The 20,710-nt window shown below is 40.1% G+C and overlaps 1 protein-coding gene across 1 annotated transcript in view; it reads right to left on the minus strand.

Moving 5' to 3' along the window:
* The window catches only part of LOC136857856 (uncharacterized), a 162,252-nt gene that overhangs the window by 128,361 nt on the left and 13,181 nt on the right, over positions 1 to 20,710 (minus strand). The window contains exons 2-3 of the mRNA XM_068225178.1: positions 19,245 to 19,385; positions 14,931 to 16,640 (exon numbers count right to left, since the gene is read on the minus strand). Of these exons, the coding sequence (XP_068081279.1) occupies positions 14,931 to 16,640; positions 19,245 to 19,385 (1,851 nt within the window). The remainder of the gene's footprint in view (positions 1 to 14,930; positions 16,641 to 19,244; positions 19,386 to 20,710) is intronic.

Raw genomic sequence — 20,710 nt, forward strand, 5'->3', positions numbered from 1 at the left:
GAGGAAAGGGATGGACAAAAAGGGGATGAATACAGTTTAAAGAAAAATGTTGAACAACGAGAATAAGAAAGAATGTTCGCAGTTACCAGATTGAAGTATACCAACATGAAGTCTACTAAGCAAAGTCTAATGTCATGTGAAAGTTGCCACCTCTTCAATTAACACCCGAAATAGGCACAAATAAAGATTGTCCTACTGGCTTAAGTCACTGTATACAATAATGAAACAGTCTCCAAGTGTACCAAAACATACATGGTGAAGCATTAACCACAAGTGTGTATAGGAGTCGCAGAGTTGCGGATATACCACACGCACATTTTGAAAGCAAACAGTCACAGGATAGTCAATAGAGGCTTTGAAATTGAAAATGCAAGTAAAATCTCGGCCTGGAAATGCACTGCTCCCAGTCAAAATTTGCAAATAAAATAGCTCCAAATGCAACACAGCATTATTTACAATAAGGACATTTTTAGTTTGTCATACCTCATCTTGAACCAAGTAGTTCTGCCCAAAAATGGAGAGTCCAGGGCACATGTCGCTAAAGACGGAGATGATGTTAAAGGTTCCTCCCTCCACACAGGCCAAAGTCCATCTCAACACATTCAGAGGAAGGCCGGGTATTTATAGTGTGGAATAATGAGACATATGTCTGGAATATTCCAGAAGTTAGTGGAGGATGCGTGACAAAGCGGACGATGTCACATGACGTCAGGCAGCGAAAGGGAGGTTAGTTTATCGTCGGTCGGAAAGGTGGATAAGGCAGAGTTCGTGCAAGGTATGATGTGTGCAAATCCACATAAGTATGTAAATTCCAGTTGAAGAGAAAATGCGGTGTGTATCCAGATGAAGGTAAGTCCATATTAATTGTAGAAAAAGGTTATGTGCGTGGCGAGGTTGATAACAGTAGTTGCCGGTGAGGTGAAGAGTCCGTTACAGTTGTGAACAGAAGTACAAGAAAGTTATAGGAAATTACCCTGTTCACAAAAGAACCAATCCCAACGGCAAAAGACTGGTGTCCATTTGCGAAAATCACAACCTGCAGGTCATGTCGACCCACTTTCGCCATCTACCCAGAAAGCAAATGACTTGGCGTTCTCCCGTCCAAGCTCTCGGAGAGTTCCAAATTGATCACGTTGCAATCTACAGGAGAAACAGCCCTGAGATTATCAATGTGAAGGTAAAGAAAGGCATCAATGTGGCCTCAGATCATTATATGTCTCTTATCAAATTCAAACCAATTCCCGCAAACATAAGGAAGACAACCAAACAGATCACACGCTTCAACAACGATAAACTTTGGCAAAGGGTCGAGGAGTTCCAGGAGAAGGCTAGACCAAATGACTGTGACTTTAACGAAAAAAGTCTCCTTGTTGAGGCTGCCAAAGACGTTGCAGAAATCAAGAGAAGCAAAAAGCATGCCTGGTGGAATGGTACCTGCGAATCAGTCCTCCAAGAAAGACTCAATGCATGGAAACAGTACCACTCTACGAAATCAGAAAATGATTGGGAAACCTACAAAACCCAACGTGCGCAAGCAGCTAGGGTGTTCAGAACTGAGAAACGTAAATACAAAAAATCTCTCATTGAAAAGATAGAACAAAACCTTAGGAAGAATGAAAGCAGAGAGTACTACAGAGCCTTCAAACGCAAACTCACTTGCTATAAACCACCATCTCTATGCTTTGAGCGAACGGACGGCCCACTGGCGACGTCAAATGAAGAAAATTGCAGCATTCTGGCAGATTACTTCAAGAATTTACTTAATTGCTCTAAACCGCAAAGCGCCAATGAGACCAAGGAACCCTTACTCAGGTACCCAGATTCCAGACCACCCGACAGAGATGAAATCAAGCGCCACATTGCCCGTCTCAAAAATAACAAAGCGCCGGGTGAAGACTCAGTAGTAGCAGAAGTATGGAAATATGCCCCAGAGGAATCACTTGATATCTTTCAAAAGCAAATAGAAGAAATTAGGAACAAGGAGACCCTACCCGAAGATCGGAAAATAGCTTTGATCCATCCGCTACACAAAAAATGGCAGCATGAAGAACATCAACAACTACAGAGGAATATCTTTGCTACCCGTGACTTACAAAATTCTATCACTTGCCATCCTGGAGCGTTTGGAAGCACAAGTCGAACATCAAATAGGTGAATACCAAGGAGGGTTCAGAAAAGGTCGCTCAACAGCTGAACAGATCCAAACTCTCAAAACGATCATCAGATATTGTACACTAATGTCCAAGCAGTATGTGTCTGTCTTTGTGGACTTCAAGAAAGCGTACGACTCCATTGACAGGGAAGTCCTGCTAAACATCTTAAATGAATTTGGAGTTGATTTGAAACTGCTGGCATTAATTAGAGCCACCCTGCCCGATACAAAATCCAAGGTGAAGTTCCACGGATGTCTCTCGCATTCCTTTGACATCAAAACAGGAGTCCGACAAGGTGATGGGCTATACCCGATACTCTTCACCTGTGTTCTTGAAAAGATCATCAGAACCTGGCGGGTGAGATTACAGGAAACCAACTACAGTCCATTGAGAATAGGAACCAAATCCAAGGGGATCGCAACAGACTGCTTAGCATTTGCCGATGATATTGCTGTTCTCTCAAACGACATAGAAACCGCTAGAGCTCAAGTTGAAATTTTAAAGGAAATTGCCGAACAAACTGGTTTGCAGATATCGTTTGAGAAAACAGAAGTAATGACTAACATCAAAGGGGCTCCACCAAAACTCCATACAAAATACGGGGACATCACCCGAGTAGACAAATTCAAATACCTGGGTGAGATCATCATGAAAAATGGACTGGACAAAGAAGCACTTCAGGAGCGAGTACGCAAACTGGTAATAGCCTACCAAACATCCCGTACAATCTACAACAAAAAATGCCTTTCCCAAAACACCAAGATACGTCACTATGAAACAGTTCTGAAGCCAGTAGTTCTATATGCAGCCGAAACCCCGTCTCTAAATGCCAACAAAGGACTCCCTGAAGAACTGGAGAAAAGAGAACGGAAAATTGTGAGAGGAATCTTGGGATCAAAGTACAAAAATGGAATCCATCAAAAGAGATCCAACAAATAAGTCTACAGCAAAATAGAGAAAATTACCGACACAATCAGAAAAAGACGGGCACGATTTTACGGTCTTCTGAAAAGAATGGACGGAAGAAAGTTAACTAAAGAAATCTTTCACTTTTTTGATTCAAACCCCAAAACCACAATTTCCTGGTTTAGAAATACCAAAGAAGACCTGCAAATGCTACATATCTCAGCTGAAGACGCCCTTAACAGAGATCTCTTCCGCAAGAAAATATTGACGAACGGGCTAAACCGAGACGAGCAACTGAAGAGAAGACACGGTGCCCCTTGGACAGAGGAGCGTGAGCAGGCCCTCTCACAAGGAATGAGGGAAATTTTGTCTCTAAAAAAGGCCAAGTTCAGTGTCAAATGCAACAAGACAACGTGGTCCTTGATGGCCCCAGCGAATTATGTAATAATAATAATAATAATAATAATAATAATAATAATAATAATAGTAGTAATACCCGTGTGGGGATTTACCGGTTACCTCCATCGGGCGCGTCCCATTGGAATTGGGGAAGCTCGCTGGCTCTGCCGCCAGCAGAGTGATAGGGTAGTAGGGAAATAAAATACTACCGTGAAAAAAAAATACTGGTCCCTTGCCAGGGTTACGGCGAAGACTGGTAAATGACCAGAAGCCAGAAAACATCTTGAGGCAACCTCTAGGGCTAACCACCCTAGTTGTAAAAGGATGGGTACCCGTCCAAAGCAAAGTCAAGTCAAAAAGCATGATGGCACAACATTTCAAGAAACATACCCCAGGGGGTAAATCTTCGGATAAACCCCTCGTCGTGAACGCCACGGCGCACGAGTCTCGTTGGGATTCTGGGGGAGACTCGACATCATGCAAGAGACGAGTCGGAGCGTCTCGGTGTATCCCGAAGAGTCAACAACTCAGGCCAAAATCTAAAACCTTTCTAGCAACTTTCAACATAAATTCACTTACACAAACTGGCAAGCTGAAAACCCTCACCAAAGCTCTTCACGAAAATCAGATATCCATAATGGCCCTACAGGAAACAAGGTACGCAGATGAAGAGATTTTTGAATCCGAAGGCTACCTATTTTTCAAGAGCAAAGCGCAAAGAGGAATCCTCAATGGAGCTGTGATGCTTGGAACCACGTTTGCTGTTAGAACCAAGATCCTTAAATCGGTTGCACATTTCGAACCTGTGAATGACAGATTGTCTATACTCACAATTAAATGCGCGAACAAAACCTACGCCCTAGTTAACGCACATGCTCCTACAAACGATAAGAACAAGTCTGATCCAGACGAAGTTGATAATTTCTGGGATACTGGATAAAAAATTAAACAAAATCCCCAAACACCATGTCAAGCTTCTTTTGGGTGACTTCAATACTCAACTAGGTCGTGAACAGAAGTACAAGAAAGTTATAGAAAATTACCCTGTTCACAAAAGAACCAATCCCAACGGCAAAAGACTGGTGTCCATTTGCGAAAATCACAACCTGCAGGTCATGTCGACCCACTTTCGCCATCTACCCAGAAAGCAAATGACTTGGCGTTGTCCCGTCCAAGCTCTCGGAGAGTTCCAAATTGATCATGTTGCAATCTCCAGGAGAAACAGCCCTGAGATTATGAATGTGAAGGTAAAGAAAGGCATCAGTGTGGCCTCAGATCATTATATGTCTCTTATCAAATTCAAACCAATTCCCGCAAACACAAGGAAGACAACCAAACAGATCATACGGTTCAACAATGATAAACTTCGGCAAAGGGTCGAGGAGTTCCAGGAGAAGGCTAGACCAAATGACCGTGACTTTAACAACGAAAAAAGTCTCCTTGTTGAGGCCGCCAAAGACGTTGCAGAAATCAAGAGAAGCAAAAAGCATGCCTGGTGGAATGGTACCTGCGAATCAGTCCTCCAAGAAAGACTCAATGTGTGGAAAAAGTACTACTCTACGAAATCAGAAAATGATTGGGAAACCTACAAAACCCAACGTGCCCAAGCAGCTAGGGTGTTCAGAACTGAGAAACGTAAATAGGAAAAATCTCTCATTGAAAAGATAGAACAAAACTTTAAGAAGAATGAAAGCAGAGAGTATTACAGAGCCTTCAAACGCAAACTCACTGGCTATAAACCACCATCTCTATGCTTTGAGCGAACGGACGGCTCACTGGCGACGTCAAATGAAGAAAATTGCAGCATTCTGGCAGACTACTTCAAGAATTTACTTTATTGCTCTAAACTGCAAAGCCCCATTGAAACCAAGCAACCCTCACTCAGGTACCCAGATTCCAGACCACCCGACAGAGATGAAATAAAGCGCCACATCGCCAGTCTAAAAAATAACAAAGCGCTGGGAGAAGACTCAGTAGTAGCGGAACTATGGAAATATGCCCCAGAGGAATCACTTGATATCTTGCAAAAGCAAATAGAAGAAATTAGGAACAAGGAGACCCTACCCGAAGATTGGAAAATAGCTTTGATCCATCCATTACACAAAAAAGGCAGCATGAAGAACATAACTACAGAGGAATATCTTTGCTACCCGTGACTTACAAAATTCTATCACTTGCCATCCTGGAGCGTTTGGAAGCACAAGTCGAACATCAAATAGGTGAATACCAAGGAGGGTTCAGAAAAGGTCGCTCAACAGCTGAACAGATCCAAACTCTCAAAACGATCATCAGATATTGTACACTAATGTCCAAGCAGTATGTGCCTGTCTTTGTGGACCTTAAGAAAGCGTACGACTCCATTGACCGAGAAGTCCTGCTAAACATCTTAAATGAATTTGGAATTGATTTGAAACTGCTGGCATTAATTAGAGCCACCCTGACAGATACAAAATGCAAGGTGAAGTTCCACGGATGTCTCTCGCATTCCTTTGACATCAAAACAGGAGTCCGACAAGGTGATGGGCTATCCCCGATTCTCTTCAACTGTGTTCTTGAAAAGATCATAAGAACCTGGCGGGTGAGATTACAGGAAACCAACTACAGTCCATTGAGAATAGGAACCAAATCCAAGGGGATCGCAACAGACTGCTTAGCATTAGCCTATGATATTGCTGTTCTCACAAACGACATAGAAACCGCTAGAGCACAAGTTGAAATTTTAAAGGAAGTTGTCGAACAAACTGGTTTGCAGATATCGTTTGAGAAAACAGAAGTAATGACTAACATCAAAGAGGCTCCACCAAAATTCCATACAAAATACGGGGACATCACCCGAGTAGTCAAATTCAAATACCTGGGTGAGATCATCATGAAAAATGGACTGGACAAAGAAGCACTTCAGGTGCGAGTATGCAAACTGGAAATAGCCTACCAAACAACCCGTACAATCTACAACAAAAAATGCCTTTCCCAAAACACCAAGATACGTCACTATGAAACAGTTCTGAAGCCAGTAGTTCTATATGCAGCCGAAACCCTGTCTCTAAATGCCAACAAAGGACTCCTTGAAGAACTGGAGAAAAGAGAGCGCAAACTTGTGAGAGGAATCTTGGGATCAAAGTACAAAAATCCATCAAAAGAGATCCAACAAGGAAGTCTACAGCAAAATAGAGAAAATTACCGACACAATCAGAAAAAGACGGGCACGATTTTACGGTCATCTGAAAAGAATGGACGGAAGAAAGTTAACTAAAGAAATCTTTCATTTTTTTTATTCAAACCCCAAAACCACAATTCCCTGGTTTGGAAATACCAAACAAGACCTGCAATTGCTACATATCTCAGCTGAAGACGCCCTTAACAGAGATCTCTTCCGCAAGAAAATATTGACGAACGGGCTAAACCGAGACGAGCAACCGAAGAGAAGACACGGTGCCCCTTGGACAGAGGAGCGTAAGCAGGCCCACTCACAAAGAATGAGGGAAATTTGGGCTCTAAAGAAGGCCAAGTTCAGTGTCAAATGCAACAAGACTTAACGTGGTCCTTGATGGCCCCAGCGAATTATATGTAATAATAATAATAATAATAATAGTAATAATAATGTATTATATATATTATTATAATATTAATTTGTTTGCAATCAAAACTGGATACTCGTTTCAATAGCTTGGCAGCTCAGAACTCACGACTCACAAAACTCTTCCTGCGATAAGCTACCGATTTTAGTAGCTTTCCCGCCCCAAAATGTTATAAAATAATATTATATTATTATTATTATTATTATTATTATTATTATTATTATTATTATTATTATTATTATTATTATTATCTTAATTGGAAACGTATAACTTGATCAGAGTTCTTCTTTTTTCGTCCAAGGGTGAACGTCAGATAATGGAAAGAGAATAAAGAATACCCCAGAGGAGTAAAGAAGTGCCATCAGTTAGTACAATCATTTTACTAACACTCGTCTAATTATTTTAATAGCTGTTCAAAATCATAATAATTCTGAGTTTCTGGCTAAATTTTAATTGATTTCATTTAATTTTTTCCTCAGTATTCTACTGTAGGTTATAGTGATTTTGGATATTGGACTGTATTACTATTGTACACTCAACTAACTTCATTAATTTGATATTTTTGCTAGATTGATAATATTTATGCTCTTGTAATATTTTATACCTGGTTATTATAAAAATTTTGACACTAAGCCTCTGATTTATTTTTCTCAAACTTTCATGTTGTTGGCTTAGTGCGCTATAAAGTGATGAACTATCCTTTGTCTACATCATGTCATTATGAACTGGCGTTACATCACAAACTACATAACAATTATTTGACGAAATGTGATGCTATTAAATATCAAGAAATTAAAATATTTTAAAATAAGTACACTTCGTAAATACTTCCATAGAGTATAATGCTGTATATCTCATAAATGAGAGTGGCTTCCCACGGAAGGAAGTCAAGATGACATACATTTGTATGTTACTGTATTTGTGCATTCCTCCAGGGCGGCTGAACCATTCCTATACTAGGTTAACATAACGCAACACAGGTTATGAAAACAAAAATCATTGCGTCCTAACGGACGAGCGTTATTTCAAAAATAATCAGACATAATTTAAATTCCAAAATTAGAATGAAATATTTGAATTCCAAATGTATATCTAAATAATTTTCACCTTTGCATTCAGAGTAACTTTATTGCTAATACCCAAAAAGAAAATCAGTGTAAAGGTGCCCGACACATATTAAATTCCCTTTTCTCAAGAACTAATAGTGCAATAAACATGAGATTCGCTTTAAAATAAACTTTTATTCTTTGTCTCCAAACTTGCAACTGGACATTTTTCAAGGCATACTTTCAACCAATACAATCCGCGATTTCACAGCGTGCTGAAATAATATTTCCAAAAGAGTTCTTCGGTAATATTGCAGGATTTCGTTATTAATTGATTTCGTAGGAGGCAAGGAATGCTAGTTGTAGCACAGCAATATATGAATCACGTTAGTGAACAAATTACATAGATTTATCTTTAATTAGATTGGATGTGACCATTTGAGTATTCTCATGTCTGATCAAGAGAGAAACTGAACTTTGCAAGCTGTGAGTCCACGTTGTCAAGTAGCAGATAAAATTCAACCTTCATGCCTTCAGAGAACTGCAGTTTATTCCCATCATGATGTCCTTGATGTATGAAAATGTTGGTAATTCCCCGCTTTACTTTAGACCTTCTATAATGTTGCAAATGAAACTACTATGCTTCATTAGGTGTTCAAATAAATTCCACTTTCCTTATCTCTATTTATTTGATGAGACCATTCGTTTCATTTACAACCAGCAGAATTGTACTGTAACATTTTCTTTCAGGCCAGCGTGTTCAGTTTAATAGTCCCAAATCAATACCTCGATTGTTTTTAACCTGTCCCAATCACGTTTTCTAAGGGTCCATTTTTCGCTGGCCCTAAGTCGGTACAAACCACGGATATGATTTAACAAACATTTCAACTGGTCTCAACACCTCAATATGAGTAATCTGCACATTGTTTCTATTTTCGAATGCATTCTTAGCCTTATATTGTTTAACTTTCCTCGTACTTCTGTTATCGTTAATGAATACCTTTCAGGTAACAGAACTCTGAAATTTGGTCTCTTTTTAGTTTTATTGTTGCTGTTTAAAAGTTCCTTTGCTTACTATCATTGTATTAGTCTTCCTAGTATTGATTTTGAGTTTTAAATTGCCTAAAGACTTTTACATGATTTGTAGCATTCCGTTCATATATTTTATTCTGTTTCTGCCACAAGAGTGATTCCCTCTGCAAACCTTATCCTGTATAATAATTTTCTATTCATTTTAATTCTTTTAGTTTTCTCCTTCAGGGTAGTAATGGCTTCTTCACTATATAGACTGATCAAGCAGACTGGTAAGGTTACCCTGTGTTACACCTCTCTTTATTTTTCCTATGTTCTTACTATTATTTACTTCAGATTTGGTTTCGTGTCACTTGCTCAAGTTAAGTATGAGGCACCTATCTTTACAATCAGCGCCAGCTCATTTTTTATTGCTTGAAATAGTGTTTTTATTGCGTCGTTTTCACGTCGATGATAAGTGTGACATACAGTTTCCCGTTAAGTTCGATTCTTCTTCCAAGAATCGAGCATAAGGAAAAACAAATCCTGTGATGCCTGAGAAGCCAAACTGATCATCATCCGAAATAATGCTCGACCCTTCATGTTATTCTAGTCTTTAATTAAGATGTTCAGCGGTATGTGATTAGCATGGGAAATTACATATATTGTTCTGAAACTAGAAAAATCCATGGCACTTCCTTTCTTTCGTACCATGACTGACTTGCTCTGAACAAAATCATTTGACATTACTTCATTTTCATAACATTCTGGTAAATTTCAAAATGTTGCTTCCTTATTCCGATATCAGCTGTTGAGCTCATAACACTCATGGGATTCACCTCCAGATTATGTACTCCCGGCTACTTCAAAACGTAAAGTTTATGGCAGTAGGCAACAAAAATGTATATAAAGCTTGAAATGCCCGGAATTGGCATTATTATTGTACCGGGCGGTACACCTCCACGCCGCTAATTTAAAATTTGCGCCAGTTGAAACTCCTCTGCTGGAGGAAGTCTGAACTTTATATACGCTATTAATTCGCTACCTTCTCAAAAGATGTCACCACGTGGAAAATTTTGAGTTTTTGAACTGTGTCATTTTTGATGTGTTTTTGTTTTGCTTGAAGTAAGAAGTGTGAACTTTCTCTTCTAGAGGACACTACTGAAGATCAACAATAGTGCACCCTAGTGCGAAGTCAAAGAACTATTTTGTTGGAGAAATTTTTATTTCAAATGTTTGTCTTTGCTAAAAAAATTTCAGTTATTGTTTAAGTTGGCTGTATACCCCTCTCTTTCCCCTTGTTTTGCATTTAACCAATCCCGAATTTCTGTTATTAATTTCTGACCAATCGTAGGTATCTTCCCCCAACTTGAATATGTCGCTGTATCCTACCCAATAAAAAGTTTGTGGGAGGGTGTTCTTATTCCCCTAACGCCTAGAACCTTCCGCGAGAGGATATAAACTGCTGATTTTAGGGTCTCCGGGCCACTTCTGTTCCATCTTTCAGTGTATTAAGTACATAGCAGGAGGCGGGAAGCGCCTCTTTCCTCGGCAGCGGTCAACAACAAGGTAATGGCCGATTAATAACTTCTTTCTTTGCTTGCTCAGCAGTTTAACTCTCGGGGCGGGTTCTAAGCGTTCCACCATGTAACCTTTTCCTAAATGTAACTACTCTTTTCATATATTCTCTTTTAAAGCTACATACTGGGATAGAGAGCGCTAACCCTCTCGAGCTCCCACTCATATTGTTTTGAGGTGAACTTATTTTTTCTCAACCTATTCTTCGTTAATGTAAAACAAATTGTTCTCTTCTTAAGTCACCTCTTTAGTATGGGATTAGCCCTGGTATTATCGGCCTAGTGCCAAGTAGGTCTTAATCAAAGTGTATTAGGAGTGCAAGTTCGCCTCCTCTCAAATTGTTACCTTAGAGGTCATTTAATTAACCTTCTTTTCATTTTATAGACCTCAGTAGATTGGGTATTTTACCCCTGTGTTTATGTCCGTTGAGGACAACTTGAAGGTGGAGTTTGGTGTGGCCTGGGAGAGGCTTAAATTTGAGAGCGTGTGGCTCTTTTGAAAATTGAGTGTTGTATGCCTCGTGGAGGCTTTTCAGTGTAATTTGGAGCAAGGGCTCCTAGGCATGAATGGGGTTTTCTGCCCCTCTGTTGAAACTTGTGTTTGGAGGTAAAACTGCGCGGATTGCCCAAGCATTGTGTTTTTAGGGCTCGAAGCCCAAATCCTGGAAATATTGTAACTACCCTTTGGACTTGCTACTTTGTACCTGCCATGCTTGTTATTTCTTTGTTTTTTGAAAAGAAAATATAACCTGGTTAAATTTTAATTAATTTTACTTTAGTAGCTTGAGACCCGTTCACCACCCCGCACCTTCTTACACGCATAACTACCACAAAAACACGGTAACAATTATTATTATTATTATTATTATTATTATTATTATTATTATTATTATTGTTATTATTATTATTATTCACCACTATGCAAAGCCGAGTAAATCTATATCTGAGTACCGAAAACATTATTTCTTCAACAATCCATGATCGTATTACTTATGGTGAATCAAAATATTCCATTGGAATGCGATTTAATTATACAGTATATATCCATGTTCAGTTCCGAGTGATACACTCTGTGCAATGGAGCCAACTTGGTTAGTCGGGGAAGGTAAGAAAGTGTTAACATTATATTTGCAGGAGATAATGCTACATACTGTCACCGCCATTTTATTTTTGGGAACGGCAGGGAAGTTAGTATGGCGCCACCCTCGAATAATAATTATCTTCATTTGTGTTTAACTATTAACCCCAACTGCCGCTCGCACTAGCTACCACTCAAGAGTACGAACCAGAAGTAGATATTCCAGCCCTCTTTCAGATATCACCCTGGACACTTCTAGAGGGATCGTACCGACACTGTTCTGCACAAGACCCCTTTCTGGAATAATCAGTCAGTGAGTGTGTGGGCTGTCATGGAGTATTGCCGTGTGTACTGGAAGTAGTTTTGCCGAGGAATTTCATGGTGGATTCAGTCCCATCGTGGAGTGAGTCTCGAGTTTGTCTGTGGTTTGTGAGTGCTCCGGGTGGTGTGTGGTGCCAGTGCGGAAGTCTGACGAAGACTGGCAAATGGCTTCGAAGAAAAGTGTTATTGTGCATGACCGAAGTGTAATGACATGTCGTGACATTGCACGACATGCGTAACTTGAAATTGACTAGTGTGAACTATGGAGCTGGTGTGAGTGTTTTAATGTGCAAGCAATGGAGAGTGTGATCTGTGGAACTGCTGTGACTGTGTTCACGTGTATGTAACAAAGGTTTGTACACTGTTGAACTGATATGACCGTGTTAGTGTACAAGTAAGGGACAGTGTAAACCAGGCCCTCTCAGAGTGCATGCGCCCGTGCACTGCATGCGTCAAGGTGCAGGAGACGACTTCAGTAGATTTACCAGAGTGCAAACCCCCACTCCACTTCCACTAAACCTGTCTCACCCGTTCGGCCTGTCTTCACCTTCTCCACATTCCCCGCTAATTCTCCCCTCACTGAGAAATGTTTATGCGCGGTGAGCGGTGACACTGTTGTATGGGACAATGTTACCGGTGTTAAAATACACTTTTTTCAATTTGGTTTGAGCAGACAATTTATCTTCTCTAGCTCTTCTTTTCCTTTACCTTTGCAATGATATCAGTTATGCGTGGAACAAGGGACCGGCTGACATCAATTCTGAGAGCCTTCTTTAAATTACAAACGGGGAATTGTTCTACTCGCACGCAATCCAGTTTTCGTATAAGTCAAAACAGGAAAATATACCTTTCACATATGCATGTGGAACCAAACATAGAAATAATCTTAGCTGCTTCTCGATGCAGCTTAGGAAAATCTTTCTTCGACAAATTCTCGTAGAATTTGGGCAAAGCCTTTGTATTGAAAAATAGATCTTTTTGATTAATTTGTCACGTAATTATTGTCCCACGGATTAAGCATTTGGTTTTATCGTCACGACTAACAAAAAATACGAAAGTTCTTAGATCGATTGAAATGGACTTTCGGAAGTCTTTGCTGTCTTCGAAACTGGTTGCTCCATTATTATGTTGTTGCCTTGCGCTTATCTATTTCATTGATAAACAAGCCGTCTATCACCGAACGCTTCGTTCCCCTCAGCACACTTCACCACCCGAGTCAAGCCGAGTTGAGCCGAGTCGGACCGATGCACAATGCACGGAGCTCTTGCGCCTCGATTTGCACGCGTGTGATTTTGGGCGTTCTGAGGCCCTTGTGCAAACTGTGGAATTTTGTGAATGTGTTCGCTTGTAAGTACCATAATGTGTACACTTTGTAATTGATGTGACTGTATTCGCATGTACGTAACAAAGTTTGCACACTCTAGAACTGATGTGACTGTGTTAGTGTACAAGTAAGGAACAGTGTAAACTGTGGAACTGTGCGACTGTGTTCGCGTGTAAGTGACATAGTGTGTATATTGTGGAACTGATGTGACTGTGTTCGTACGTAACAAAGTGTGCACACTGAGGAACTGGTGTGACTGTGCTCACATGTAACAAACAAAGTGTGTATACGGTGGAACTGGTGTGACTGTGTTCGCACGTAACACAGAGAGTGTGCACAATGTGGAATTAATTGGACTGTGTTCGCATGTAGCAAACAAAGTGTGTACACTGTGGACAGGACGTGACTGTGTTAGCGTATAACTAATGGAGAGTGTGAACTGCGGAACTGGCGTGACTACGTGCGCATGTAACAAAGTGTGCATACTGTGGCACTGGTATGACTGTGTTCGCATGTAAGTAACGAAATGTGTATAATGTGGAAATCGTGTGACTGTGTTCAATTATAAGTAACAAAATGTGTACAGTGTTGGACTGGTGTGACTCTGTTAGTGTATAAGTAATCTTAGCTAAAAGAAATAGTAACCCTGTTAGTTCAATGCTACCAGTAGTTGGCTTATTTGTCGCTCTGTTAGCCCGTCACGTTAATTGTATTATATATTACATATATAAAAGACTATTGGAAGAATTTGCTTTTTAACGTACAAAATTAGTTTTTTCATGTACCGAGTACATTTTGAAGTTCAATAAAAGTACAAAACCTTTTATCTTACTTTTCTATCAACAAAAGGATTTAGTTATAGCAGCTATTCATGAAATATAATAGCAGTCACTTCTTTCCGAGCAAGTTAGTTTTCTATCAGAAAGTGTAAGAATATCTTTGCAATAATAGTGTGTAATAGGATCGTAATATTACATTATTTAAATCTTGTATGAGAGTGAAAATATTACTGAATTCAAAGCTGAAACTGATTTCACAACGTTAATTTAATAGCCCCTATCATATTCTGGGATAGAGTGGCTTGTAAATAAATAATTTAAAATTGAAAATCATGCCAAGTAATGACAGAAAAATATAACGATGTTTTGAAACTGTGAGAATATTCAAATGATAGAACTTTGGACACATGTGGGGCCATGAAAATATTAAGAATCTCCATGTATTTGCTTTTATAAGATACGGCAGCTTCGAGAAAGTGAGTTTTAATAGAAACATTAGACAACTTTTATTTCTTGACCCAATTATATCCTGGAATTTCATAGGATGTAATATCTTTTTAAGTTTATATAAGATACTCTATTGTTACAACAGGAATATATCCATAGTAAAGGCAACAGCTTAAATCGTAAGTTGATCAACACAATGCGCATGTGAAACTTGGATGACTAAAAGTGGGACATTTTCCTTCTTTTGATACTTCGCATTACATCGTAAGCTAACTCACATGATCAGGAAATTAGGACCTTTGAGAACTTACCGGATTTTCCATGGTCTTCGCCGCTATTCTCGTTGCTGCCATGGTGTCCTTTATGATCCCCGGGTCCTTTGTGACCATCGTCGTGATTTTCACCGCTATTCTCGTTGCTGCCATTGTGTTCTTTATGATTCCCGGGTCCTTTGTGACCATCGTCGTCATTTTCACCGCTATTCTCGTTGCTGCCATTGTGTTCTTTATGATTCCCGGGTCCTTTGTGACCATCGTCGTCATTTTCACCGCTATTCTCCTTGCTGCCATTGTGTCCTTTATGATCCCCGGGTCCTTTGTGACCATCGTCGTCATTTTCACCGCTATTCTCCTTGCTGCCATTGTGTCCTTTATGATACCCGGCTCCTTTGTGACCATCGCCTTCATCGCCGCTATTCTCGTTGCTGCTATGGTGTCCTTTATGATCCCCGGGTCCTTTGTGACCATCGTCGTGATTTTCACCGCTATTCTCGTTGCTGCCATGGTGTCCTTTATGATCCCCGGGTCCTTTGTGACCATCGTCGTGATTTTCACCGCTATTCTCGTTGCTGCCATTGTGTTCTTTATGATTCCCGGGTCCTTTGTGACCATCGTCGTCATTTTCACCGCTATTCTCGTTGCTGCCATGGTGTCCTTTATGATCCCCGGGTCCTTTGTGACCATCGTCGTGATTTTCACCGCTATTCTCCTTGCTGCCATTGTGTCCTTTATGATCCCCGGGTCCTTTGTGACCATCGTCGTCATTTTCACCGCTATTCTCCTTGCTGCCATTGTGTCCTTTATGATACCCGGGTCCTTTGTGACCATCGCCTTGATCGCCGCTATTCTCGTTGCTGCTATGGTGTCCTTTATGATCCCCGGGTCCTTTGTGACCATCATCGTGATTTTCACCGCTATTCTCGTTGCTGCCATTGTGTTCTTTATGATTCCCGGGTCCTTTGTGACCATCGCCTTGATCGCCGCTATTCTCGTTGCTGCTATGGTGTCCTTTATGATCCCCGGGTCCTTTGTGACCATCGTCGTGATTTTCACCGCTATTCTCGTTGCTGCCATGGTGTCCTTTATGATCCCCGGGTCCTTTGTGACCATCGTCGTGATTTTCACCGCTATTCTCGTTGCTGCTATGGTGTCCTTTATGATCCCCGGGTCCTTTGTGACCATCGTCGTGATTTTCACCGCTATTCTCGTTGCTGCCATGGTGTCCTTTATGATCCCCGGGTCCTTTGTGACCATCGTCGTGATTTTCACCGCTATTCTCGTTGCTGCCATGGTGTCCTTTATGATCCCCGGGTCCTTTGTGACCATCATCGTGATTTTCACCGCTATTCTCCTTGCTGCCGTGGTGTCCTTCATGATTTCCGTATTCTTTGTGACCATCGCCTTGATCTTCAACGCTATCCTTCTTATTGCTATGGTGTCCTTCACGCTTACCACGTTCTTCGTGATTATCGTCATCTTTATGGCTTACATACTTGCTGTCGTTCTCGTGATTTTCTTCTCTCTCGCGGTTGTCGTCACGAGGTTTGCGATACGTGTCGTCTTTATTGGATTTGTCTCCACCCTTTCCACGGACATTATCTTCTCTACCGCCACCAGCTTTATTACCTTTACCATGTTTTTCTGTATTGTCACTTCTGTACCCACCATGATCATCACCTCCGTGTCCATGTTGTTCGTCGTTCCTGCCTTCTCCAGGTGACTTTCCACATGAATTTCCCCCACCTGTAACAAAACACACACAACTCAGTACTAAGTAAGAGGTTGTATTCTGTATCAAACTGAAACAAGGACCTTCGATGCGAGATCATTGTATTACCAAAGTGAGCGGGATGGAAACAATCCTATACCCATAAACAGCACAGAGACGTCGACGCAAGAACTATGCACTGCACTTATTTTTACTCAGTATGCCATAAAAATGTTTGTATTGCTGTAAGACACGTGTCCCAGTGTATGGATGGGCTCAAAAGCATTTTCAACTAATTACGCATTCAATAAAGAAGGTAGGTAAGGGTTGTTCTGCCCGAAGGCAGGTCCGAACCTCCGCAGAGGTGTTCCTGAGCCGGAGTTTACGTGCGGTAGGGTGGCCAGTTCCTTTCCGCTCCTCCATTCCCTTACCCCCCACCAACAGTGCGTGGCAACCCATCCAACTCCTGACCACGCCCAATGTTGCTTAACTTCGGAGATCTCACGGGATCCGGTGTTTCAACACGGCTACGGCCGTTGGCCAATAAAGAAGCAGCACTAACAAAAACATGTGTATTTTGCTGAGAAACAATTACATGTTACTGGATACAGGGTGTAACAATAAGGTACGAGCAAATTTTTAGGAAATATTCCTCACACGTAGAAGAAGAAAATATTTGGAATGGACATGGGTCCAGAAAAGCTTTATTTCCATGGTAGAACTCAGTTTTTACAATACCACAGACAACTTATAAGAACAGAACGTACCAGCGTAGCACACGAAACTGGTTCTTACATGAAATGTTCCAAATGCCTTCCGTTATCACTGATAAATACATCAAGTCGCCAACGCATTGCATCCTGGATGCGCCGATGTACCTCTGAAATATTGCGTATGCGAGTATCTATAAATTTTGAACATTTATTATAAGAAACAGCTCAATACGAAATGCTGACACGTCCTGCTCTTGAGTGTTTCCCGCCATTAATTCACTATGTAATATTGTATAAAGTGAACTCTAACATGGGAATATTTTTTTAGGACCCTTGTCTATATAACATATATTCCTTTTCTACGTGTGGGGAATGTGTCCTGAAAATTTAGCCGTACTTTCTTGTTACACCATGTATACACAACTGCATTTAATGCTTTCGCTGAGAACGTTAACAGATGAAGAACATTTCTTGGCCTGGGTGACGATCAAGAGGGCAGATGATAACCAACTGAAAATGAGTCTCAAAAGGATTCCTTATTGGAAATATCCCGCTGTTACTGATGCAGAAATCCAGATGGTAGGGCTGGACACTTAGTCCAGTGTCTCCTGAGTGTCTCAGATACTAGATCGTGTGCTAGCTGAGCCTAAACTGACTTCTCTGAGATCAGTAAGGTGTTATTTTAAGTTATTACGTTCCCCCTTGATGGTGGATTTACCCATAATTGTATATTTATAATTTTATATACCCCACCGTCTCCGGAAACCAGAGCAGGAATTACTAGCAGAGACAAATATTATTTTTATAATTTCACATAAGGGAAACAACATATTAATATGTTTCTGTACTAGAGTAAACGTTGTCTGGCAGCCAGTATAGCTAGGATGTCAGGAAGAAAACTTTATTTCACTACAGAATGAAGGGAGAGTCGTATGAGAGTGGTAGCTTGTCCGAATTTTCCGTAAGTTGGAAAGATTTTGAACTTTTAATACCGGGATAATCGGTTGAGAAATTCAGAAACAACTTGTTTTTAGGAATCGTTATTAATAAAATGAGATTTCACCGTATAAGGCAACAATCTGCGATGTTGTTAGCTTTGTATTATAAAATTCATGCACAACATTTCACATGGGCCAAGATTAATATCACAGAAGTACATTGAAATATTTCTAAGTGGCATCACATGAGGAGGAGACACGTATAACAAGCATAAAAGTTACAATTTTCAGTTTTATTAATCCTCGATATTTTAATTCGTATTTCTCAGACACATACTTAAAGATGAAGTAACAGAGGCCACTCATGTATTATTCTTACTGGCAGGCAGACAGCGCAAACAATTAACTGATTACGATTGTGGTCAGTGTGTTGTTGAAATATTATTCACATGCTATAATAATATTTATACACTTAGTAAAAGTGAAGAACGAATGGATATATCAAGCAATAATACTGTATTACTGCGTTATTATTGACTTTCCCCTCGAATGCCATAACTATGGTGCCATGCATGGCCGACCTGGAATTTGGAAGGGAAGCCAGGCAAAATTAATACTCCAAGGGATTAAAATGACTTGTATTACTTTTATAATAGTAAATAAATGATCCGCTGAACCGTCTTAAACTCGGTAGCAAACTTTCATCAAAATGTAAACGTTTTCTTCAATTCAAATTTTTTGTGACCGTAGACCTACAAATCATTTTATGAGCGAGTGGTTCATACATAGCCTAACTCGTTCTTTTATGAAAAATCGTAAAATCGAAGAGAGAGTAAAGAATAAACCGAAGAATTCAGTTACATTCTGACCTATTTTAAATCTAGATATTTAAAAAATTGTCGGTAATTTTACAGAAACTCATCGTCGTTATTTATTGAACAAAGATTTTCAATAGCAAGTATCAATTTTTGCTTAGGCAGTATCTTACCTCTACAATCACAGTCATGTCCGTTGTTGGCTGAGCAGTCAGTAGGTTGCGCTTCAGATTGGCGTTCTTGGCCAGGAGGGTGTTTCTTGGCAACACCAAGCCCTGCCAAAGCTAGTAACACCAGAAATACGACCACGTACTCTGTAACAAATTGTAAAAGATTAAACAGACAATCAGAACGACATTTAGATAATGAACACAGCAAAAATTATATAACTAAGTAGTACATAAGCCTGCGTTCGACAGTCGAAATTATCACTGAAGTCATTGGAAACTATAGATGGACTATTAATATAACTCATGAATAAAAGTTACACTTTTTATGTTTTATTGGGCATTTGAATGGAATCAAAACAGGTATTATATTACTTCCTTAACAACCATATTGATTACAGTTGTAGCTTTGAGTTGTACTTGTAAGTCTATGGATCTAAGTACACTTGAAAAAGCAACGTACAACTGTCCGGAACGCTGGGGTGGGGAGACTCATTGCAACTTTAAGGTTTGTCCACCTGACTTATTTATTGTGAGAGAGAAGGCTAAATTTTGAAGAATTTCCTGTATTATTTTAAGAACGAACGGTATACTCGGATTCACAGGTGCTAAATATATTTTTGGAATAAAACACTTTCTTCCTGAACTTTTGCGTGAACGATATTTGTGTCTAGCTTCCGTAGATTCAATCTCGTTACATTGCACAAACCAGCTTTATTAATTTCATTAACATCACAGCACACTATGGAGTCAATTGTAATTTACGTTATTTGGTCATCCTTCAAGATATTCAGAACCTATTGGCTGATGATGTTAACTTGCTTTTCCTTGGCTTTGGAGAACATTGTACTTTCACTTGGATGAAAAGGAGAACCAAGTGGATCTCGTAGAATATTTTTGTATCAGGTTTTATTGAATTTCGATAGTGGCATTTGGTCTAGTTCTCCGTTTACGACATTTAAAAGCCCTTCAGTGACGTTGAATCTTTATTTTGAGCAATAAGGTAGAATATTTAAAACTTCAATGGATAACAGCTACTCTGTAACAGTGAGGAATTCTTGCCAGGCACTGTCGGAAGTAGCTGATCTACTGCGGAAAGATCATAATGGGGAGTCATGGTAGTCTCGTCTCACTTGATTAACTTAGCCTGCCTTCTTTACTTCAAGTCAATTGACAATGTTATGTTCGGTCTGTGAATTTAAAGCCATCACACTCTCTGGAAGCATTCGAAATATTGATGTGCAAACGGATGCTTCGCATTTCGTGGACAGAATCCGGAATTCCGAGGTTTTGGATCGACTTGGAAAGAAGACTGAACTCCTGCTGACCATTAAAAGGCGGAAGCTGGAATACTACGACAATATAACGCGGAATGATAAGTAGAGAATCCTGCAGCTTGTTATAGAGGGAAGAATATAAGGACGTACGAGTCCTGGTAGACGACGAACATTATGGATGAAGAACCTTGTATG

The sequence above is a fragment of the Anabrus simplex genome, chromosome 1 (genome assembly GCF_040414725.1).
Source record: "Anabrus simplex isolate iqAnaSimp1 chromosome 1, ASM4041472v1, whole genome shotgun sequence".
Lineage (NCBI taxonomy): Eukaryota > Metazoa > Arthropoda > Insecta > Orthoptera > Tettigoniidae > Anabrus > Anabrus simplex.